Source organism: Psittacula echo (assembly GCF_963264785.1).
Source record: "Psittacula echo genome assembly, chromosome: 2".
Classification (NCBI taxonomy): Eukaryota; Metazoa; Chordata; class Aves; order Psittaciformes; family Psittacidae; genus Psittacula; species Psittacula echo.
The window spans coordinates 41,758,692-41,783,623 of NC_137737.1; the positions used below are offsets into that span (position 1 = coordinate 41,758,692).

Sequence of the window (24,932 nt, forward strand, 5' to 3'; positions counted from 1 at the left end):
TATATAAACTGTTGGAGAGGAGGTTCTACAGTATCCTTGTGCTCTTACATATGCCTTCAGGAGCTGGTGCTCTACAAGGAGTAGACACAAAAGCTTTACAAGCTGCAACCTGTGACTCTCGATGCTGGGTTAGAAATCAGCTCCACATGGAAACAAAGCTGTAAGAATTTATTTATCTTTATCTCTTTTCAGACATTTAGATTGTCATTTGCTATGTAGTACTGCTTTTGTGGCAGGAGACAAACTCTAGTAAGAACAATTAAAAATGCTCAGTATATTAAGTCATACTGGTGCTGACCTCTCCTGTGATTTTAGTCTGAGGCTCAGAAAAAAACATAGTTCTTGCCAGTGACATTGTGGAGAAAAGTCAAATGTATGATTGTGTACATCCCAGAGATGAATAAAATTAATAATATTGCCCCAAAAGTAACTTTCAAGAAAGACCATCATCATGAATTGTCTGAATGCTGTGGGTTGACAATACTGGTACCATTGTGTTAATTTCTAATCAGTATTTACTAATTACTTTATTTGAACTATTATTTTGTGGTAGAATATTTACCAGAATTGGCTGTTGATAAGTAAGTAGTTACAGTGATCACAACATAACTTAAACTATTATATTATTTCTGGACCCAGGCTCCATCAAATTACACTTTGTATTTCATATTAATTCAAGCAGTTACCTGACAATCTTATAAACGCCATGAACACTTGGTAACCAAGCTGAAATAAAGGATCTCTAATGATTCTTTTAAAGTATAATTGTACTTTGCAGAGAGCAACCCTTGATACCTTTGATCACTAAAGCATGCTGCCTTGTACATTTACAACCAGATCCTGCAGACATCTGTGAAACCAGCAATAGTCACTGTGTCAGCCATTAAGTCTATTGTTCTGGTACCACAAAAAGGTTGGACCAGTTTGAATTCAAACCCTCACCAGAGCTCTGTTTGAGTGAATTCATCCAAAAGAGAACTTATCAAAACCAAAATACTTTACACTGGGGAGAAACAGAATTTGAATGTAGAGCAGATGGACTTAAAAGTGACCTTCTCCACTCCCTTTCTTCCACCTCCCCCATAAGCAATTCCCTACTGTTACTTCCCACCCACATATTGCTTTTTATTTAATTAAATTCTAGTGACTGAAATTTCTGTGATGTAAAGCACATTTTCCTTTCACAATGATTTGTTTGGTACCTTACAAAAACAGATGTTCATATTTTCTATTTCTGTGTTTGCATGCAGATCTCGTTGCTTACCATAGGTAATCCTGCATGAGAAGTTTTATGTGTGGAGGGCTGGCCAGGCTGGCAAGCATACGGAGGAGCTGTAGCATGCCAAGGTCTAAGTTGGCTGTGTTGGTGGCAATATGCTAATATTAAGGTTAGATAGGGAAGTCATGTTAAAGTGTATCTAGAGTTAGCTTTGTTGGGATTGTCCCAAATTAGAGAGGGAGATAAAGTTATGAAAGAGAAGAATCTCCTTTCTTTTTCTGCCCCCACCTGAATGTTAGAGCTTCTTGCAACAGTCCTTTTTCTCAGTTTGATTTAGGACATGCACAGGTGTTTACTGCATTCAGACCTTTTCACTTGTTCAAAAACTTGAAGGGGGAGGAAGGAAACAAGAATAAAACTTGGAAAACAGAAACATGATGTAGATGTCCAGATGTGAGAGTTGTGAGCTTGAGTAAAATGTCTTCTGGAGTGAATGAAGGATAGCCTGTTACGTGGAGATGTGTAAGGCACTTAACAGCACAGTGCTTGTTGGCAGGTGAGCTGGGACACTTTATACTTGACAGCTCAGTGATGACAAGTGATAGGTGATTACACCTATATTCCAGAGCTCCATTTGAAATGGAATTAGAAAGTTGAATGTATCTACTGCCTGAATATCTGTGTTCAACCTCTTAGTGACTCTTTTTAATAGCTGTTCTAATGATTAAAACTGGTGGTGGCTCTTGGCACCACTTAGTCTCTGAACTTCTCTGAAGAGCTAAAACCTGTAGGTCTAACAAGACACACTGAAGTTCTGTCATGGAGACCTGTAAAGAAGCTCATACTCAATTTTATTTCTTGCTTCAGCTGCAGTGTTACCATTTCATTCCTTGGGCTAATTTTTCCTCGCATGCATGAGAGTTCTTAACTGAACTGGAATGCATGGAATATAAATACTGGAGCTCTCCATAGATTTTACAGCAGCAAAGGTAATTTAATGATAAATAATCCCAGAGGTTGTATTAGATTGCTTGTCATCATAAATTTTAAAATAAAATTCAGATGTTTTCCTTTAACCATGGGTTAGTTTAACCACTGTCCTTGCATTAGAAATAGGACACAGTTCATTGAAACCCCTTACTAAACAGATGAGACCAAATGATCATAAAGCCCTCCTCCACATATTAAAAGAAACTGTGATTCCTTGTACAATATCAAATCAGGACACAATTTTAAAAGAGTGTAAACCTCTTTCCCCACAGATCTATCTGCAGGGAGAGGTTTTTTCATTTTGCTTGTACAAGCTAGTGGCTAATATCATATCATCTTTGATGATATACTATCTGAACATGGTCCTTTTCTTTTAGAAGTGAGTCTATTTTAGTTTTAAGCATTGAGAGACCACTCCAAGGACAGCAGTGAACTCACTGAGAACAGGGATGTGCACAGTGAATTGCAACACTGAAGCTGCTCTCTCCTGGCGGAGGTGTAAATCAGAGTTTCGCCGCTCTAAGTGCTGTTTTTCTATAATTGAAGTTACTTTCTCCATTTCAGGTCTAACCTGTTGGTAGTGAATGGCCACCTGCGGCTCCCTGGTGTGGAGGGATGTTTCCTGACCCACTGGAACATCCTCTTGGTGCTGCCGTCCTACAAGGCAGGCCCAAGCAGTCTCTAGCTGCATAATGGCAGTGCCACAGTGTGACCTGCTTGAGTGCCTGGAATTCCTCCCAGGCTTCTGCCTCACCACGCCAGGTCTAATATTTGTTTCTGGACTACAGTAGGGTAGACAGTGTCAGTTTGGTTCCTGCGGAGAGCATTCATGACGTTTTTCTCAGTGGCTACATGATTTCACATGGATATTGAGACAAGTCTTTAATTACAGGATGCTTCTTCTGATTTAACTATTAATAATTAACTTCCCAGGTTTTTCGTTATGAATAATTGCTAGAACCATGAAGTCATTGTTGTATTGGTTTGACTAATTGAGCGCAGCCAGTATTTGTTAATTGTTCCTTTTACATACACACTAAACCCAGAAGTGTTTAAGTTGCTCTGGGACATTAATTTTAAACACAATTAAAACAGCATAACCTGTTAGCAATTATTCTTCATGCATTGTTTTCATATTGATGGGTCCAGATCTGAGCAGACTAATTAAAAAGAACCACTGTTATTGTTGATCCTGCAGATAAACAAATGCTGATTGCGTTCTGTGAACTTGTTACTCAAGTTTATATAACTTGTCGTTAGTGATTCATCCCAGTGTCTGTGCTGGGGAGCTCTTTATTTGAGCCTAACAGTATAAGGTTCTGGCTGTCTCCAGTTTCTCAGCTGCTAAAGGAATTTCACTAATTCTTTTAAACAAACTTAGGTAACCTCTTAAGAATAGCATTGTTACATATATTAATTAAATCCCATTTGAGACCAAGGACTTTTCCCTTAAAGTGAGGACATGCTTTTGAGACCTTGCCATCCCAACTGTCCCCTGTCCTGAGCAGCCACAGAGATGATTATGTTTCCTCTGAGACTGGGTGAGCTCTTTTGTTTTGTATGATTTTGGTGATACTGAAGCATGCCATGTTTAGCCTCACCTTCTGCCAATGCTCTTTAATCCTGTTCAAGAAACTACTTCTGTAGCAGCAGATGTTCTAACTGGGTGTCACACCCTGTTTTCAAGTCACACATCCACACCAAATAAGCAATCTCATCTCTGCATTTTGGGGGCCATGCTGCTGAGGCCCTTTAGCAGCATCAGCAATGCCATTTAGTGTTAGTCTCAGCAGTGAAAGCATCTTGTTTCCATGAAAGCAACAGTTTCAGACCTGGTTGGCACTACCCCAAGAAGCATCTGGCTGCTCACTAGGACATGTCTATGGGGGAGTCAAGAGATCAACTCTCTGTCTTGTGCTCTTGGCTGTGGAAACTAATGGTGCTGGCTAAAAGTAGGTATTTTAGTTTTAATGATTTTTTTTTCTTAAACTAATTTTCTAAGTTTTGTTTTTTTTTTTGTTTTTTTTTTGTTCCCCACCGTGGTTGGAGGTAAAGCCTCCTAAGGGGCTGGAGTACCCTGGTTTTGATCTGGGTACAAACTGTACTGATCTCCAGAACTAACTCTGCTATTGCACGAGGCTGAAAAAGCACTTTCCCTTTAGGCATTTGTAGGCAAGTATGTTTTGTGCTTTTCATTGTGTTATTTCAGGATAAGGTGTTTTTAAATGCCCTTAATTTCCTAACTCTCAGTTTCCGAGCCCTGCATACAGGTGATGTTTTGGTGCAGCTTTCATGTTGCTACTCCAGGCAACTGCACTGGCTTTCTTTTCCCATCAGGGGTTTCTGAGTTATTTTACATTTCTTGAAGTTACTGGTGTTCAGTGATCACTATTCCTGTAAGAGCCCTCTCCTCCTTCCAGCTGGCTGTGAACATAAGTTGCAAGAGGCCCATCATGCTTGTCCAGACTCTGGAAAACCTCAGTGTTAAAGGCACATTCCTCCATATCACAAAAGGCAACATCAGATTAGTGGGATGGCTGGCCATCAATTCTCCTCCTGAAATAGTCCACAATCAGAATGAGCAGTAGTAACCCAAGGCCAGTAAAAACACTATTCTAAATACAATGTGTATCGCACTGGTTCTTTTTTATATTGCAGGACAAATATAGGAGTATTCTGTTGGGAGCACTGTACTGAGGACCTTAAATAGCAGTGCTAATGTTTAGATTGTATTTTCATGTTTTCTGTGTTTTCCATGCCAGATTTCTGGGACCTTTGCCAGGCTCCAAGACCATATAGAATTAATTGCTAAAAATGAAAATAAATATCTCTTAAGTGTTAGAGAATAGGTATGTATGATATAATGAACAATAGTTTTGTTTGTTTATCAATTGTTAGTTGTAATTTACTCAAATGGGTTTTCTGTCTGGAAGGGGGAGGACTGGGGCAGGAGGATTCTTCTTGAGCTTCTGTATTGAATTTATATACACACAAAACATTTCTGCATTCAATAATCTAAGTAGACAGGATGACATTTCTGCCAGATGGAAATGTAGAAGGAAATGTAGGGGAATTTTCCTAGCCTGTCTGGACTGGATAGTTGAGAGGTCATTGCAAGCAATTTAGCTGATGTTATATTGAAGTCAGAGTTGAAGACAGCTTGGAGGATCAGATTATGCTAGGTCTGTTTAAAAAGACATCCAAGATACTAACTGTTATCTGGTGTTGCAGTACAGGGTTGATTTAAATGAGAAATCGCACATTTATATTAATATCCCAGTTATGCTTTGTTCTTAACCTAATTCAGAAGTTGTCTGCGGATAAACTTTCTGGTCTTGGTGCTGTAACTCAACACTCAGTTTGTTCCACCATCTCTGGCTCTGAGTTATGATTTTGATAGACTAATTAGGTCTGATATTCTCCACTAAATCAACACATGTGGCATCTGGTGGAATCTGTGGGATTTGATCTCATTTTTCTCAGCCACATTATTTTTCTGCCTTGCAGCCTGGTGGATCTATTGGAACTTGTGCAGGCTTCCGGCCTCTGATCTGCCAAAAGAGAATTAGTTATATGTTTCTATATGCTTTACTACTGAGGCTTCAAAATCCATCTTAACCCAAGTCCCTTCTTCCATCTTGCTACCATTCATTTTTATTGGCTTCACTAAAGTTGAATTCCTGTATCTTGATTCTTTTTTTTTTTTTTTCACCCTAATTCGTTCTCTGAGCAGCCTGAAAGAATTCAACAGAAAACAAAACCTCAAAGCACTTATATAATGAATTACTTTTAAACTAGACTCTAAAACAGACAGAGGAGCATTTATCAGGAATGTTTGTGGGCTTGGTGGTTACGAGCTTAAAAAAATACTCGGTGGAAAGCCTTTTGTCCCATGACAGAGATTTAAAAGGCTATGGATTCGGATTCCAGCAGAGACTCAGGCCTGTAATCACGTTTGAAACGTTGCCTTTCATAAGGCTCGCCGGCTGCCGCGGGAAGCGAGCCGGCTAGGGGCGAGTCGGCAGGAAAGCCCATCACCTGCTGGGGCCCCGGCCCGGGGGGGGCTCACTGCCCGCCCGCCGCCGCCGTTCACACTGCCCCGGAGCCCGGTCCCGCTCCGCGGCGTGCGGCGGGGCGCCGGGGAAGGCAGAGCTCCGCTTCTCCTCCCCGGGACCGGCGCTGACAGCCCCGGCGCTTCGCCTTCCAAGTTGGAGAGGGGAGCCTGGGCGGTAGGCAGGGACAATGGAGGAAAAGGAAAGCCAGAAACTTGAGCTGTGCCGGGCTTGCTCAGCAGACAGCAGGCAGATGAAGGGTAAGTAAGAGAATCAGGCAAAGATGGAGTTGCGCTTAGACGGACCCCTCGTTGCTGCTTGTTATAACTGGAGGCAGAATGCATGGAAAAGGACTGAAAAAAAAGCATGTCTTTCTTGTGCTTATGGCTCCGCAGATTGCCCTAATACTCCGACTTTGAGAGTTTAACTTTCTCTTTGTAGAGATTTGTGTCTAACCTCTAAAGCCGGGAGCACGCTGCACCGCTGTCACAGAGGCAGGACCCTGCCCGCGGCGCAGGGTGCTGCTCCCTCGGGGGTGGGGGAAGAAATAAAGTCTCGTCCCCTTTAAATGAGCTGCCGGCTTCATCTATGGCAGAGAAACAGCTCCTCTTGCACAAAAGTAGGTTTGAGCTCATCTTTTCCTCGGGGTGACTTTCGAAAGAGGAAGATTGGCGGCAGATTGTCACAGGGTTAGTGTACTCCGTGTGAAACCCATTGGGTTTGGTTTAAAGCCAAGCCAAGCCGTAATGAGCTGGTTTTCACGACGGGTCAGCTGTGGGGCTGTTGTACAGTCACTGTTGCACTATGTGTTTTGTCTAAAAGTGAATAGAAACTATTTCCTGGTGAATTCTACGTGGGCTATTCCACGTGGAGCACGACGTTCAGGTAGCATGACTAACGCCTGATCTAATCTATCTGTTACAGTAGTTGTGGAGCACCTGTGGGCATTCTCAGTTCATGTGCATTGTATTCCTTACAGACACTTCAGAAAAAGTTGTGACTGTGCTGCTTTGAAACGCATAGTGCAGGGCTGGGTACATGCGGTTTTAAAAGAAATCACGCAAGTTTACAAATGTGTAATACCAGAAAACAGTGCATAGAGAATTTAGGAGAAAAAAAAATACACTTTTTCTTTTAACTTGGGGGTTCATTAATTGCTTGATGCTCTATTGAATCATTCTCTACAAGTTAAAACCCTGGGCAGTGAGAGTCACGTGCATCTGTGTCTGTATATGTTTATGTTCAGTGGGATGGAAATTTTCATGTGTCTTAATAGGTGGGGGAAGAAAAGCCTTCAGTAACATTTCTTCTGTATAGGCTGTATGAAGATGCCTGAGATACTTGTGGAGCTGGAACAACAGAGGTCTGACCAGACCGATCCTGTGATTGAAGTTTGAATGCTGAAAGCTCATAATCAAATACAGTAGTTTTGGCCCGTATCCAGAATTTACATTTGAGAGTTCCTTAGAAAAAGAGCCAATTGTAAGGACAGTGGAGTAAATTAGAAAGATTCCAAATAATCTCAAATTTACTGCTAGCATAAATATAACAGAGATGGGTTTGATGCACGCTGTTAAAATTATATTCTTTCGTTAAACTTTAGGTATTGCATGTGGTTTGCTTCAGGGCTTAGTTTCATAGTATCAGTATGGGCCAAGTCCATACTTGTTCCATCCTGAAATTATTCTGACAATGTTCTTCTCTCATGTCACCTGGGTTGCAAAACAGGGCTACTGAAATCTTCACAACGTTTAAAATAATGAAGCAAAATGACTTTCCCGACCCTTGTAGGCTTCATGGAAGATGTAACTTCTAAGAATTGCATACCAGGATGTGTTGGAGGACTTTCTTTCTTTTTTTTTTCTTTTTTTTTTTATTTTTTTCCTTTGAGTTTCTAGCTCACAGCAATTAATCCTTCATGATAATCTTCCTGATAATCCCAGACATACCACTTCACCTCTGCAGACCTCGGCCTTTCCTGTACCTACGTCCACTGTAGTAATTGGTGATGTTAAGAAATCCTGAAATTTGTTTTCAGATCAGAGAAGCAGCTCAAGTGTAAGGGTTACACAAGCCTGGGATAACTGAAGCCCTCCCGTCAGTCAGCACGTCTTGCTTTTTGTTGCCCTGTAGACTTGCTACTTTATTGAACAGAAAGACCTTCAGCTTTTAGCTTCTGAATATGAGGGAGGGAAAGAAGGAGACAAACTTATCTCACACCTCTGTGTTTTCCATTGGCTTCTCTTTACTCCTTTTACAAGGAAGATAATTGCATAATTTATCCTTTTGCTGCTCTCAGCCCTCTTCTGGGACCCATCACATGATTCTTCACACATTTCACAGTTATCTGTGAGGATTGATTTTCTAGGCCTATAATCTTCACTTGGAAGATATGGAAAGTTTGCCCACACTGTTATTAAGCAACTCCAGGATCCAAGAAACTTCTCTCAAGTTTCTCGTCCGTTTAGCACTGTGGCACACACAGCAGCTGTGGAGCTTAAATGCCCCAAGCTACGCAGCGGGGGTTTCACCATCCCAGCTTTCAACCTCCTCATCAAAGTCACTTGCTCCTTTCTAGGAGGTGGCCAAGGAAGATTTTTTTCAGCAATTACAAGAGGAAAGACCTTCAAACACAGAGAGTTTGGTTTGCAAAGAAAGTCATGTGCTGCTGTGCGCTGTAACTCGGCCGGATCCTGCTGAATGCCCAGGTCAGCGCGCTGGCAAGACTAGCAATTAGTTTGCATAGTTTACATTCCTTTCTTTTCACTGCTATTTATACAGTATTTTCCAAATATATGAAAGAAAAATAAGATAATTTGTTGATCTTTCTAACATAGTGCAAGAAAAATATATTAGTTTTTATTCCTTCTCAAGGTTTCACCCAATAACAAATAGCGGTAAAACACTTGATATGTCTCTTTATGTTCCAAAAAATTAGCTTTCTTAAACTGTTGAAATGACTGAAGTGCAGAGTAGGGAAAGGCTTTACATGAGAGAGATTTAGGACCTGAAATACACATTCATGAGCTCTCAGTTGTGTTTGTCAGTGTAGGTTTACCTGCCTTCTTGAGGAACTACCTGCCACCAATTCAGTGATTGAAATTGCCTCTGTGACCATACTTTAAGGGTTTATACCAAATTGCTGCAGTCAGTCACCCACGCTCACGCCGACTACCTCCAGCTCCAAGGAAATCCCTTATTTATGTCTGCTGCCTTTGTTCCAGCTGCCTCAGGGGTATAACCTCTGGGTTCTTGATGCAACAAATTAAAGATGGTAGATTCCAGCCAGCCCCATCCCACCTCTTTTTCCTTCTCTGTAACTTCCTTTGAAAGGACTGTGCAGCTTTCAGAAATCAGTTTGACTGCTTACAACCGAAACTCTCCTTTTTGCCACTTTTCTCAAACAATCTGAGTGTATCTAGCAGTCGGTGCTCTGAATTCTCAGGAATCAGTGAGGTTGGGTGCTTTTTAATTGAGTTGTGCTTGGAAAAGTTGAGTGTGTGAGTGTGTATGTGTGCGTATGCATACATGTGAGGCTGCTGCTCTTAAGGTTTAACTAGGATTGTGCTTCTAAAAAGGTCTTAGAAGGAGCTGCAGAGATCACAGATGGCATTTTGAATCTGTGTGAGAGTAATATTTCCCCTTGAATCAAACCTGTTTCCAAAGTTGTGCTTGGGTCTGTGCTCGGGTCTGTGCTCATCAAAGGGTGGTACCACCTGCAGTCTGGGTTCTTCTGTCTCGGTCTGCATTCAGGAAAGGTTTCCATGATTGTGCACGAGGGGGTGTTATTGGTATTTTGGAGTCTTTGAGCATTACAGGGAGTTTACAGAGAGGTGCAAAGGTTTTGGAGGACTTCCCAGGGCCCAGTCCTGTGAAATCCAAGAGAATTCGTTCCACATGTGAGTTGGTGGGACATCTCACCAGCAGCAGCTTCACTGATAGAGGCTTTACTTTGTTATCAGGGCTTGATGTTACGTGGGACTTGGCAGGCAATTGACAATGCACACCAGAAAGCTGAAAAATCCTCAGCATAAAATCCTGAGGCAAGTGGTAGGCAGGGTGTCACACTGACTGACTGAACCATAAAAAGAAGTGAGTAGGTGCCTATTTCCAAACAGCAGTGCCGTATAAATGGTAGCATGCGGGGGAGTCAGTTGGTGGGAGGATAAAGGGCTCTGAGGCAAAAAGTGTCAGATGGAGAGAAATAGAGATGCATTAAAAACACATAGAGGAAGGAGCTTCCTGCTCCTGGGGAGGTGCTGTAAAGGGTTAACACTCCCAGGGACATGTGAGGCTGCTTGGGAAAGATGGGGAAGGCCACATCAGCCACATCAGAATTGGAGAGGCCTTTTCAATGCTTCTTTCTTTTTTTTCCTTTCCTGACAAAGGAGTGAGGGATTTTTTCAAAGGTATTGGGTAACAAGGCTCCAGACTACACTTTTTCATGCACCAGAGGGTTCCTGTTACACAGTTACCTGAAGATAAGCCAGTACTTACATACCCTCCCCGTCTGCCTATCTCTTCACAAATGTCATCATGGTCTTTGGTCTTAAAGTAGATTTTAAAGTTGTAAAATTTATCTGGGTTTCTTTCTTTCTTTCTTCTTTCCCCCCCCCCCTTTCTTTTTATATCACACAAAACTTGTTTTTATTCCGTTTCTTAAGAAATGATGTATTGAAAAAGTGATGTAGTATTTTCCAGCCTGCTGTCCTGAGATGTATAAAATCCAAGGGAGATCTATGAAATTTAAAACCAGACCACAGTCAGAAATCAGGAAAAAAGGCCGGGAAAACCCTCTTATTGTTTCATAGGTGTTTCCAAGCATGTTGAAAACACACTGAAGAAAGATTAAGGATTACAAATCTGCTTTGTCAAAGTAATTTTATCAGTTGATACCCGTAAGGATACTAGTTACAGGGCCATTAAGTGTCCTGGAGCCTATTGAACAAACCTGTTTCTTCTCCTAGAGAGCATCCTGTAGATTTTAAAGGTCAGGGAATAAGAGCCCTGTCAGATCTTCTTTTCAAGTCACATAGTGGTAAAGATGATATAAAAGGAACATCTACTGTAATGATGCTCACTTTTCTGTAAGGCAACACTGCGGTTGTGTGTTAAAAGTGCATAAGTACTGTGCATAGCTTATATAAGCGATTATTTCCGGGCCACTTCTTACAACACGTATACGCTTAATGATGCAGAGCATGCCATTGAATGCTACTAGACTTTTAAAAGAACCTACCTTTTACATCAATAATTTTAATTTCTTACAAATGTGAATGCTGAGATTAAGTTCTTATAATACACTGTTCGGTTTGTTTGTTTGTTTCAGACCAGGCAAAACCCAATTTGCATGTAACATCTCTAGACGATGCAGAATGTCTCCGATCTAAAGAGCTCCTTTCGACCCCAAACAGTCACACTTCTTCTAATTCAAAGTCCACCCGCAACATCCCTCGAAGACATACAGTAGGTGGTCCTCGCAGTTCCAAAGAAATACTGGGAATGCAAACCTCAGAAATGGACAGGAAGAGAGAGGCTTTTCTTGAACATCTGAAACAGAAATATCCCCACCATGCTACAGCAATAATGGGACACCAGGAGAGACTGAGAGATCAGGTATGAAAGTCAAATTCATATCTTGGTTTTTGTTAAACAGTCCTTATAACTCTTGCAAAATCAAGTGTTACCTCATTACAAAAGGTGAGAATGTAGCAAAGCATTAAATAGATTTTTTTTTTTTTTGGTGTAGCCAAAGATTCAGTTGCTCCCCTGAAATTCAAAGAAACAATAATAAAAATGAAACTATTCAATATTGCCTTGGAGTTGTTTGTTGAAACTGACATTTTTTGAAGAGATTTTTTAATTTCTTTTAGAGAATACACAGAGAAAGGGGTGAAGGTGAGACTCTTGATCTTAGCATAGGGGGCTCCATCTACTTTTCACAGCTGAAGGGAAAATATGGAACAGCTGTTAACTTCTGTTACGCTTTCGGTATTGGCACCACTGGCCGGGAGAAAAGAAAATATCTATAGAGTGTGTCTGTGTGCTTTAGCTGGCTCTGTTACCCTTTCATTTGCTTTCTTTTCTATCTTTGACTCTTTTAATACAAACAGAACAGACTCGTCCACAGGTATCCGCTGCTTCCAAGCTGTTTTGACATCCACATTGGTCTGTCAGCAGCGTACCTTAAGGTGGTTTCTTGCCTGCCTGCAATTGCTTTTCAGCAGCAAAAGTAGTTGTAGGGTCGGAGGAGATGTGACATGCTGATGTATTTCTCAAAGCAGGTGAAGGCTGCCGTCACATTGACCTTCTGAATTCAGGAAATGCCATGCAAGAATCTCTTCACCACCTAACTCCAGGCTCTGGTTTTGGGTGCAATGTTAGAGTTTAATCTGTTCAGCTTTACAGACAATCTACCTTCTACTCCCTAATTCATTTTTTTTCAATCAGCCAGCAGAATTCAGAGTTCAGGCTCAAAAAATCTTGTGCCTGTTATTCCCTATTTAACAAATGGTTGACAGCAAACCTGTTATAATTTTTTTTCCTTAGTGCTTTATAGTTATTTCAGCACTAACAACAAATTAATTGTAAGCAGGGAATGAAAACAAGTTGGAAAAATATTGCACTGTGTGATGGGAGTTCTTACTGAATTTCTAGCCTCTTTTGAAGCTTTCCAAACCTTTGCAGGTAAGACCGCTCTTACAGGTTTTGAAAGATTGTCATTTGGTGACTTGCCCACTACAACTTCTCTTTGACAGGGTCTGTAGTAATCCCAGGTGCCATCACTGCCTCTGAACACAACAGCTAGAATTCATATGTATCCAACTAGAAGTGCTTCAAGACTTCAGCTCTAATGAGGGTGACCTATTCCTTATTCTTAAACAGCTTTCCTCCTTTCCTTTGGAAGTCTGATTTTTTTTGTAACAGTTTTTTTTTCTCTCCACTTATCTCTTCCATGAACTTTAGTGACTGTGTGGAATGTGCTGGGTGGTGGATAAAGATAGCATACAAATTAAATAAAGGGGGTGGGAGGGGGGTGAAATCCAGAGATTAGATCTTTTAGAGTCATGTAAATATTTAGGTCCAGTGTTGCAGACACTGCAAACCCAGTTTGAACAGCCTACAGCATTACACCCTACACATTTTGTAATCTGAACCTTTTCTGAAGGCAATAAATTACAGAAGGAATGCAGTAACTGTGCCTGCTATTTGTTTAAAATGTGTCATCCTTGCTAATTTATTGAGAGTAAAATTCATGCGAATGTCTCCTGCTTCTATTTTTTGATGATTAGACATGTATACTGTATATAATGAGGTTTTTTATAATTTAAGAAAAAAAACAAGTTTAAAATTACTGCTAGAGCATCAAACTACCTTTCTTGGGAATGGAAAAAACTGGAGACTCCATCCATTCAACACATCTTAAAAAAAAAAAAAAAAAGAGATAAACTGAATAGAAGCCATGTCAAAAACATGCAGAAATAAGTTATACCAGTTGATTGTAAGAAATTCTCTTAGTTGAAATGTAATGCATCAACAGTCTAGCTCATCAGATGTAGTAAGATTATTATGGTCATGGCATTACAGTTCCGAGAGGGATCTTCTTGCCAATTGTGTCTACGCGTTCACACACACGTATCTCTATCTTGTGTGTTTGTGTTTATACATATCTATCTCTGTGTATAGATACACAAAGATATTGTGTATATATATACACAGCTATATGTGTGTGTATGTATTTATGTATATGTATAATGCATGCTAACTTAGCTGCTCCATGAATAAGACCATAATATAATTTTGCTTTGGAGGGTGTATATGTGTGTTTAGCATACATACATACATGTATGTGTAACAGTAGTACAGAGTAGCTATGTAGGGTATGTGACATATATATCACATACAAAATCTTTAAGAGGTATGGGAAGACATGAATTAAAATGTCGTGATATATTTTCCAGGTTCTTTTTCTCCCTTCTTATTTCTCCAGCTGCTCCAGTATCTGGGAAGTGGCAACATTATCCATGATGGAAATTTCCCCACCATGGGCAATCTATCAAGGATAGTAACCAATGCAACACCATTTTCTAATCTCTGTGTCAAATGGTACACCTCAAGCATAAAACATCCCAGGATTTACAGTCAGGAGGTAGCCCCTTGGTTATCATATCATTTGTCTTCCAGGTTGCTTTAAACCCTGTCAGGTCCATAAACCACAAAAATGAGCCAGAAAATCAAGATTGGTTGGTAATTGTCTTTTTTTGGACTTTCTTCTCTCGCCTGTTTTAACCATCAGTATCTGAGTATGGCAAACTGACCCCTGGTTTGCAGAAAATAAACATCCAGAAAAAATATTTGGTGTTGTCAGATCATACTGTATCAGCCTTCACCAGCAAGGTCCTCTCTGAATGCTGTCCATGTCTTGCACTATGTATTAATGGTTTCCTCCAGGCTTCATTTATTCAGATAAATCCCTCCCTGGATATGCCTCCTGAGGACCCATTTCCACTCTTGATAGCCTGCCACAAATCAGAAGTACAATCATGGCCAGGTAAAATGCCAGTAGGGATTACTGATGGCTAACTAACATGGTGACCTGAAACCTCCCAGCTGTGCACACAGATCATCCCTCCTCCACCCTGCAGCTTTGTTGCCCTGTTTGTGATATCTTACTTTGTAAAGGAAAGCTCACAGAGACAGGGGCTGTCTTTATTTGCACAAGGGCCTTGGGATACTGCCACAAGGCAAATAACCTGCAGCTGAGCTGGTCTGTGTGGTAAACTGGGGTGTGAATTTGCAGCAGCCAGGGAGATGCAGGTGTGCCATGCCTTGTGAACCCCAAAACACCCACAGGGGAATGCAGCACCGCATGGCCACAGCTCTGTGACCCACAGCCTCACACTGCAGGTTTCCCCCCTGCAAAACAGCCCTGCAGATAGGCAGAAAGCCAAGGAACTAAATCCTTTTTTATAGGTAATGCAAGTTTCGGCAGGAGCTTCGGATGCCTTGCCTCTGCCAACGCTGTCTAGCCTGCATTAATGAAAGCAAAGCACTAATGTAATCCCCAGGAAAGTTAGGAAAAAAAGAGAAAGGAAGGAGGAAAACAGTCTATTGAAGTTTGAGATGATGTGATCATCTGCTGCTGAGCTCATCACAGGACATGGTCACCTGCTTAAGGGGTTTGACTCCCATCAGCAGAGAGGGGAAAAAGCAGGAACAAGTGCAGAAGCAAGGATGAAAAAGAGTTAGCAAGTAAGAGGTTAACGTACTAATCTGGCTATGGGAGGGGGGTAGTTGCTGCCATGAACCTGTTTTACAAGTCACCTCACCAGAAAAAAAAGAAACTTTCTGAGGGGCAGAAAGCAGAAATGAGTGTGTAGAAGTTTTTTCAGAGCCGGAGCTTATGAGCGTGCCTTTTAGAAAATGAGCTGGAAGGTGTTTGCCACAGCTTGCTGTTGTTGTTGTTTGACTAGGAAATGCACTGGGAGATGTGGAAGGGTCGGGAACAGCTCTAGTGGTTCAGCCAGTGCTCTGTGAAGAACAAATTTGTTGGCAAATGAAATCCGATTTCCATCAACTTATAAAAACAACCACCCTTCCGGTGCCTGTGCAAGGCTGAGTGCCTAGAAAATGGTGGTTGAGGGTTTCTTGTTTTGTTCAGTTAGGTCTAAACATGACAGGTAACTCTGGCATCTGGGCAGGTGTGGTTAAGGTTACCATGGAGATCCAGATGTCATGCTTGATAAAGCATGTCAAGACAGCTAATCTAACATGTAGATGTTCAGAAAGTCCCATAGGCCAGAACTAAGCTTTATGCAAATAACAAAGGTGCGCTGCAAAAGGGTGAAAGAAAATACGGCTGAGATATGGCGTGCGTTTTACCTGGCAGCTTGAAAGGATTATTACAGGCTTCACCATAAAGTAAAACTTTCGGAACTAAAGGAAGAGGATTTCAGACATCTCTGGCCTCTCCTGTGGAATCTCACATTTCGGTAAATAAGCCTTTTTCTCTCTCTACCCCCGCTGTAAAAAAATGCTTTTGAAATTGTGGAGTTTGCTTCACCACGTTGTTCCTTTGGCAGCAGGGCTGAGTCAATAAAGCAAGGTTTCTGCATGGCATGTTCCCTTTTCGCTTTCGAAAATGAGTTCTTTATTGAATGAACTGAGAATTCGGAATTATTTGAAAGACATTGTAATGTATTATGTTGATTATATGAATCATGCTGCAAAAATGTCCTAGGTAGTGTTCTGGAGGAGAAACTAAGAATGGAGACACTGTATTTATTGGTAGATTATTGCCAGATGTCTCTCCTTTAACTGTTCAAATAGAACCCTAAAATTACAACAGCATTCATTCCAGGATTTGATATCTGCAAAAATGCCAAAGCTTTTTTAATGGATCATAGTATCAGTTGGTTAAAATGACTGTATGTGCTTTGATATCATAGGGCAATGCTGGGGCATTTCTTAATAGATTTTTTTCTTGGGTAAAAGTACATTAGTAAAGAGTAAACACATTTGGAGGTAAAAGTCCAGCAGCAGAAAGGTTATTGAGACTTTCAAGGGTTTTTTTAGCTATAAACAAAGGGGGATATTTTCAATCCCTCTGGAGAGAGAGTAAAATCCCTGGGTTCTTAGCTGCAGCCACTTTCATGCTTACATCAATCACAACAGACCAAGTTAACATCAGTAGGTAAAGGATAGCCCCCCCGCTGGCACTGCTGTGGTAGGATAAGGGGATGCAGGTTTAGGGCTACAAAGTTTATTTGACTTAAGTCACTCAGTATGAAAAGGGTTAGATGTAGTAGGGAGTGGGTACTTACAGTAGTTAATGTCTGAGCTTAAAAATGTGAAAAGAGGAAAATCTTAGGTTCTGCCTAAAGCCACCTGAGAAATGTAAACTTGAGAGAAACTTTAGCTCAGTGTAAATCCTCAGTAGGATTTAGGGAAAGAGGAGGCTGCAGAATATGGGAAGCACATTATTTAATTCCAGGTAAAAAAGCAGGGTTTAAAAGTTTTCTGATATTCTGCATTGCTTGATTGGACAAGGTTAAATAAACCTTTTTTGGAACATGTATTGATTAGTAAAGTGAATGGATTGAAAGGAGTATTAAGGGAAGAAATCGGTGACTAATATTCTCTGGTTGCAGCTCGTTTGCTTTTACTCCTAGTTATATCTTGAAACTAAGGTAGTAATGGGAATATTTTAGAATTCATTTTAATTTAATCTTTCTCCCAAAGTCTGATCATTAATTATTTAGAATTAGTTAGAATATGTATAAATGACAGTGTCAAATGAACTAGAGTATTTTGTGCTCATTACACCGTTGCTGGTTGATGCCATAGAGGGAGAAATTGATTTAGTGTAAATATTGTGCAAATACTTTTGTGGTCTGTACCAGTTAAAAAACAGAGTTAAAAAATTACATTTGATTTTAAAATGTACACAGTTTCTGTGAAGAACATGATTTTAATCTGGATATGTGTTGCTGCAGATTTTTCTGGTTTAGAAAATCCATTTTGTTGAATTACTACTTGGTTCACATACTGTATATAATGTGTCATCAAAAAATGCCTATTTTCATCTCAGAGGTCAGTGTCATACAGTTAGAACTTGCTGTTGTGTCAGTACAGGCTGTAGGTATTTGTTCAGAGAGAGAAAATAAGTTTCAGAAGTTGTTTAAAGATATTTTTGTGAGTTCCTGCCTCATCTCCACTGATGGGTACTACCTCCCTGCCCAAACGAGATGGAGGATGACCCCTTAGTCTTTGTAAGCCCAAGAGAGCACGTTGCACATTCAGGAAAGGGGGAACGCCCCTCTCTCCCCCCAGCATCCACACGTGTCGCCTGTCTCATGTACCATCTGTTACAACAATTTATTGCTTTCCAGTGCCTCTGTGTGTTAAGGGCAACTGTTCTTATTTTACGGTGTTAAAAGCACCTAAGTAAAGCTATGAAAATGAACATACGTACATTGATTGCAAGCTTAAATCTTTGCTGTATTCCAAACCTTTGGCTTTTGTTTACGGAAGGACATGAGATGACATGTCCATTTGTTTTGGGTTGAAACATGCTCTTTAGCCCCCAGATAATGCTGTGATTGCGAGATATTTATAAATAGCTCGATAGATAAATGAACAAAGAGCTAGTTCATTAGCAAAGTAAAGTCGATTTACTTTGTATTTGTTAGAAGTGAAAATATTGAGGAAGAAGAATATTCCTGGTAGAATGTGGAAAGTCTTTCAATTTTACTCTTTAGTTCAAAAAAGTAAGGCAAAGCATTAAGATAACCTTAGGGCTAGTAGTTTAATATGTATCTCTGGGAGTAAGGGAAGTTTAAGTGGAGTGGTAACACTTGCTTTGTATCTATCATTTAAAAGTAATAAAAAAAGCTGTTCTTTTGAAAAAGCAAACAAAACAAAGCTGCAAAAAGGCTAATAAAGCAATTCCTTTTCTTTTTCCTTCCCTCCCCCCATGCAAACCACACACCAGCGCAGTTACTTTGCCCCAACAGGATTAGTAAGTTTTTCTCTGTGGTAACGCCTCTGCATTTTAAATAGCATGTATTGCTTGTAACTCAGAAGACCCAGGTAGTTGTTACATGCTTACCTTTGTTCATATGAATTTTGCATGTCTATTTTTCTAACTTAATTTTTTGAATCCTGTGTTTCAATTGACTGAACAAATGACCGCAGCAATCTTGTTTTAGTACTTATGGTGAGATCCAATAAAGAATCTAGGACTTTGGTATCCCTTAAAGCACAGTTCAGGCAGCTGCATTCAAGTTGCATGTGGAAACCTCTCCCAGTTATTGTAGACACTCTTGTTTCAGAAACTAGCTTTTCTGTAAAAAAATATCCCAAGGCATTTATACCCATGTTTTTGCTCATACTCAGTTTAAGTTGTGGTGCTTTCTGGGTTTCCTCTGTATAAGACTACCAAAAACTGCACCAACGCAGTCATCAGGATCTTATTTGGTGGATGGGTTCAGTGCAGGACTAGCTCCTTCAGGGTTGATGGAGAGCCCACATCCTACGCAGTGGCTTGGCAGTGACCACTGCTGTGACAGAGCCACCTCCTGCCTCCCCGGAACCTGTGCCTAATACCTGATGGGATAGGCAAATACTACATTTTCCTCTTGAAAGTCAAGCCACTGGGCAATGATGTGTTGCAGAATTCTGTCTGTGTAGCCTTGTGGTTAGCCCCTGAGGTCACCTGTGAGATGAACTTCATAACAGGGCTGCAGAATTGAGCTCCTTTCTTCATGCTCTCCCTGGCCATGGGGACCTTGTGTTCTATTCTCCTTGGCAGCAATATTTCAGGAGTCAGTGACTGAGAGAACCTTGGCCTCTGGTATTGTTTTAGCTTGGTTACCAAGATCCTCTGCCCAGAGACAGAGAACTTCCTTCAGGCTTAAGTAACCAGAAAGCTGAATCTTCCCCTCCTTTACATATCCTGCAGAAGTAGATTGTTGTATGAAGGGTGCTTTGCCACTGCTTCCTCTTCCAACTCTACTTTTAAACCAAAGCACCTCAGGTTGCTATGTTATGCTTCATGCCCAGCTCAGGGGTGAACAGCTTGGGAGACGTCCTCAGAGCACCGTATTAGGTGGGGCTTGTCAGTGCCCTGAAAGTTCATTTCAAGCCCCTTATTCACTTAGGAGCACACAGGAAGTTTGTGCCAGAAGTGAAAATGAAGCCATGGTCTACAGTCATCTTTGACCATATTGGTTTTGAGCAGATGTTCACTCTTGTCTGTAGTTCTGGAGGTGTGTCACAGAAGGCGTGAGGATCACTTGTTTGGCAGATGGACATCACAGAGGTCTTGGAGGACGGCAACAGTCCTGCTGGTAGTACAGCTGAGGTTACAGTATAGTTTCTCTGGTTGTTGGTCGGGGGTTCCTTCTGTAGCCTCAATAGTAATGTGATTAGCCTCAATAGTGATGAATATTCGCTGCCTCAAGATCATTTCCATGCAAATGGTTGTGAATGTGCTTGGGTTGTTCTCTTTTTGTCTGAGCAGTCCTGTTAGCTTCCCACTGGGAACATTTTTGTGTTTTTTGCACTTGTCACTTGAGAGGGGAGCACATATTTACGTCAATCATTAGCAAAGTAAATGCACCTCTGGACCGTTGCTGCTGCATGACAGCATTTTTCAGTTGATTCTCTAACAAAGGCAGATTACACCAAAGTCACCTGATTAACTGCCTTGGTTTAACCATAATGCCTGGGATTTAAATCTCTTTTCTGGGCTCAAATGAGAGGATAAGAGTAAATAAGATAAGCAAATTGCTTATGAACATATATTTTCCTTTCTCTTCAAATGAGTTGAGCGCACCAGGAGAAACAGTGGTATTGTTAAAATTGCAGCCAACACCTGTGACTCTGCTAGCGGCTGCTGAGATGTGCATTTTCAACATTCATCCAATCATGGTAATTGTACCGGTTCAGTAGATTCAGAATATGATGGCATTAAGTTTTGCATCTTGACACATCAAGCCAACACAGGACCTTCTGGTTGGTTGAGATTGTTTTGAGGGGTCTTTTTTTGGTTTTATGGAGGTTTTCTCATTAGTACCTTTTGTGCTGCTTCATTTTGTGTGGTCTCTTATATTGTGGGTTATAGTGATTCCATTCACTCACTAGGAGATTGCTGCCTCAATAAACACTGAGCTTTGCCATTTGTTAAAGTTTATGAAAGGTTTTGACTTGCTGTTTAATACACTGCCATAGGTGCATTTCATTTAAAAAAAAAAAAAAGTAAGCTAAAAATCAAAATTAGTTGTTAAAGAAATGAATAGAGAAGCTGTTTTAATAGGTTCTGTCTGAAATCCAGAAAGCCCAATAATATATTCTTCACCATGGCTTCTGCCATGGGTTCTTAAGGATGTTCTAACAACCTCTCAGGAAGTGGATGTTGGATAATTGGCCATGTACATCGTGTATGTGCTGATCTTTCATAGACACAGATTATTCTGTCCCACATTTTGAGACTTATTTTATCTTCCAAAAATGTGTTCTTATTAGTTGTAAGACTGGATCTGCTTGATACCTGCGTGAATGTCCTGTTCTGTTTTGGATTGCTAAATTCTTGACTATGTTGATGTCTCATGACTGTAAATTCCAGAGCTCAACTAGGTTTTAAGAATATTTCAGCCTCTAAGGGGTTTACATTTCTTACATATACATTTAATAGACTGTCTCCATGCTCTTGCATTGATTTCATTCAAAATAGAAAAACTAACTGTAATTCCATTTCAGTCAAAGCTAAGATTTTTTTCATTCTGGAGGAAGATGTCAGTCTTCCAAAGAAGGAGAAAGGCAGCAAGAAGAAGTTAACAGTGAAAAAACAAGAGTTAAAACATGGTTTGTATTTGAGATAAGTTGAACCTGATTTTAAATTTTACATGATATATTCACTTGCAGATCATTTACTGCTAGATGAATAAGTAGAGGCTTTCCCAATTTGCATCTATTTTGTGGGTATGTGGTGTCCAAAGTCTGGAAACAGACCTGTTGTCAATGTCTATGTATGAGCTTTGGCCTTTTGTGCACTGTGCTTTGAAAGCATAATTTTAGCTGCATTTATTCATTTGTAGCCCTATTTTTAGTAACACGCAATACCATACATCAGACTGTTGTAATTAGTAATAAATTACTCACAGAAGGAACAAATATTTAACTTTGATTAGAGTAAGAAAGAAGAAATGTCACTTTTTTCCCATTGGCTCAATAAATAAATAATGGGATGACATTGGTTGGTTGATGTAAATAACAGTAAATATTGTTTGGAAGGAGGAATTATTCAGCATAAAGTAAAAAGATAATTAAAAAATATACATGTAACGTAAATACTTCCATTAAAAATGTGTACATGAAAAGCTAGGACATTTATAAAATAGCCTATAGATCTTAAAAAGCTATTTTCTTTTCTGGTTTTTTTTGGTTTTTTTTTTTTTTTTTTTTTTTCAGAGAAATTATAATTTCAGTAACTTCTTGATCTAGGTTATATTTTCCCTACAAGTCTTTTAAAAAAGAAAAAAGACCCAAACCACTCCAAAACTTCACAGATGTGTGCTAATTTAACTCTTTCATTATGCATATCATGCATTCTCTATTTTTAAAAATGCTATTTGGTATTAAAATTGCTTAATAGCTTTGCATTAAGAAGACAACCTTATGTAAACGTCTACTACCTATGGATATGGAGAACCTCAGTATTCGTGTTTTTAGACCAGAATCACTGTGGTATCTCAAGCACCCTGATTTGTCAGTGATGGCTTTCAGTATTGGGTTTTTTTGCTGAGAATCACTATTGTTTCAATTGTTTTTCAGCTGCTAAACCAACCTGACATCTTTTTTGGCTAATACTAAATCCAGCACCTGGGGGTACAGGCAGGATGGTATCTTCTGCATGCTCCTGTGTGCGGGTGAACAGGGCTGAGGAACGTTTCTGTGCTGTGCAACCCAGGGACTCTCTCTGTTTTACCATAGGCAATTAGTATGGTGTCTGTCGCTGGAGAATTTAAATGAAAACATATGATAGAAACAGCATCAAAAACTGTCTGGGAATCAGTGGAGAACCTATCCCTTCTGAACGTCGCAAGAGAGTTGGGTGGATGGAGCGAGGAGGTGCAGATCACAGTGTTTGTCTTGGACCTCATAGTATGGGTATTGATGTCAGTGGAACTGTTCCTGCTGACCAGAGTGCAGTTGGCTCGAACCTCGTGCAGGTTGTCTGGCTGATGCACTCTTTCTCTGGTATCAGATGCAAGTATTTCATTCCTGGCTCATGTGTACTTCCCCCCTGCTTTATTTTTACCAAGTGTTCTCTGCACCGGACGTTGCTGCCAGCACTTCCCGCATGGGCAGGTCCTGCAGGCACCTGCTGCTGCTGCTCCCTGGCACGCCGGACATGCACAGCTCCTTTGCACAAGGCAGCTGATGGTCACTGCTGCGCAGGCAGGGCTCCTGGACACAGTGTTCTAATCCCATCCTGAACAACTGGGTTAATCCCCTACCAAGCCTGGGACTCTACTGCAAGTGAGAGTCGGGTTTCTTCCTGAGGCCAGTGAATAGCTTTCAATAATGCATGACCATTGCGGAGGTCACATATGGTACTTGATTGTTGCTGTAGCTTAATTCCACAACAGATTTCACCATGGCAGTAACTATTTGTATTACTTTGGGCTTCTTGGATATTTGTTTTTATTGTGCATGTTTTACACTCTTTCTTCATTGCTAAATTATCACCTTGGGTATTAATCCTATCACAAAAAGGTAGTTCTAGGCAATGTGCAATGTCTATTTGCTCAATCCCCACCCGTATGCAAGCATGCAACCATGAGAAACCAGTATTTTTGTATATATGAATCATTCGTACACCCGGATGCATTACAAAATTTCCCATCAGATGAGGCTCTGCTGCATATGCACACCTATAGAAAATCTACTCTGGAAAGAAGAGGGATTCATGCTGTTCCTGGTTCTGTCATTTCATGCTGGTGGCAGTCTGCTACTAAGGGGATGGATTTTGAGAAGGAGGTAACCACTCGTGCTCCTGTGACACAACCGAGAAGGAAAAGGAGCCTCTCAGCTCTTTGCTGCTCCTCTGGCACCTCTTCTGCAAGCCAGGTACAGCTCTGAGGAAAAGTCAGGGCTTTCCTTTATGGTGCTTGTGTAGGTTGGTGGAATCTTTTAGATGGATCACTTTTTTTAACCCCAAAAGACTGCTCCCTTTAAGAAGGAATGTTCTGAAGTGTTCATTATCATCATCCTGTTGTCTGTCTATCCATGTTTTCTAGGTTAGTTTTGAAAGGTGCAAAAAACTTTAGGTTACTACAGTAGTTATCGAACTTCTTGAGAGGGAGACTGACAGTCTACAGAAGAAAGGTTTCCCCTGAACCATGTTAAAATACAATTTGATTTCATCTCATGGTTTCGAAATTTGTCATACGCTGTCCAAAACCCAAGATGCTTTCTTCTCTAATTATAGAGGGTGTTTATATGTAAGGTGTAATCTATTTACTGGAAGTCTTCCAGGAGTCTCGAGTAACTGCTACTTTGTGGGCCTCTTCTGAACTGAAGGGTTAGAGAACAGTAGACTTCTACTCTGAAGGTATTTGGACAGTGAAGATGAGTGAGCTACTTTTTCCCGCATGTTTTCTCTTGCTTCTGCTGTCATGTTTTGGGTTTGAGATACTTGTTTTCCTCATGCTGTGACAGCAGGTATTGCTTTGTTTTAAAGAAACTGTGAACTCACAAGTTCAGTCCTGTTTCTGCATGATTTAAACCTGTCTCGGAGATGTTATTTTGCCCAGAATACTTCCACTTGTAATATATTAGACAGATTTCTTTGTGACTGTGATATACAGGAAAAGCCAGCTTGGAATTTACGGAAACTTTTAATAGTTTCTAAAACAAGAACTAAGGAAATAAATCTTTAAAAAGTTCACAAGTACTTAAGTACTTGTGAGATGGTTCTCAGGTTGGGTTTTTTTTACTGTACTTCTGTGGATTTCTCACAACTACTAGCAATATGTTACTAGAGGAAGAAGGGGCTGAACTTCTTGTGATATATCACAGCTATGTGGTTTTCAATGTAGAAACTGGGGCAGACAATTCTGAATTTATACCAAAAAGTTTTTCTGTTGAAGGTGATCGCTTTCTGT

At 40.5% G+C, this 24,932-nt stretch overlaps 1 protein-coding gene across 1 annotated transcript in view; it reads left to right on the forward strand.

The window, feature by feature from the left end:
* Positions 1 to 6,451: 6,451 nt before the first annotated feature.
* The window catches only part of KIAA1217, a gene marked incomplete at both ends in the record, with an annotated part of 184,618 nt that continues 166,137 nt past the window's right edge, over positions 6,452 to 24,932 (forward strand). Inside the window, 2 exons of the mRNA XM_080639653.1 lie at positions 6,452 to 6,521; positions 11,591 to 11,877. Coding sequence (XP_080495779.1) covers positions 6,452 to 6,521; positions 11,591 to 11,877 — 357 coding nt within the window. The remainder of the gene's footprint in view (positions 6,522 to 11,590; positions 11,878 to 24,932) is intronic.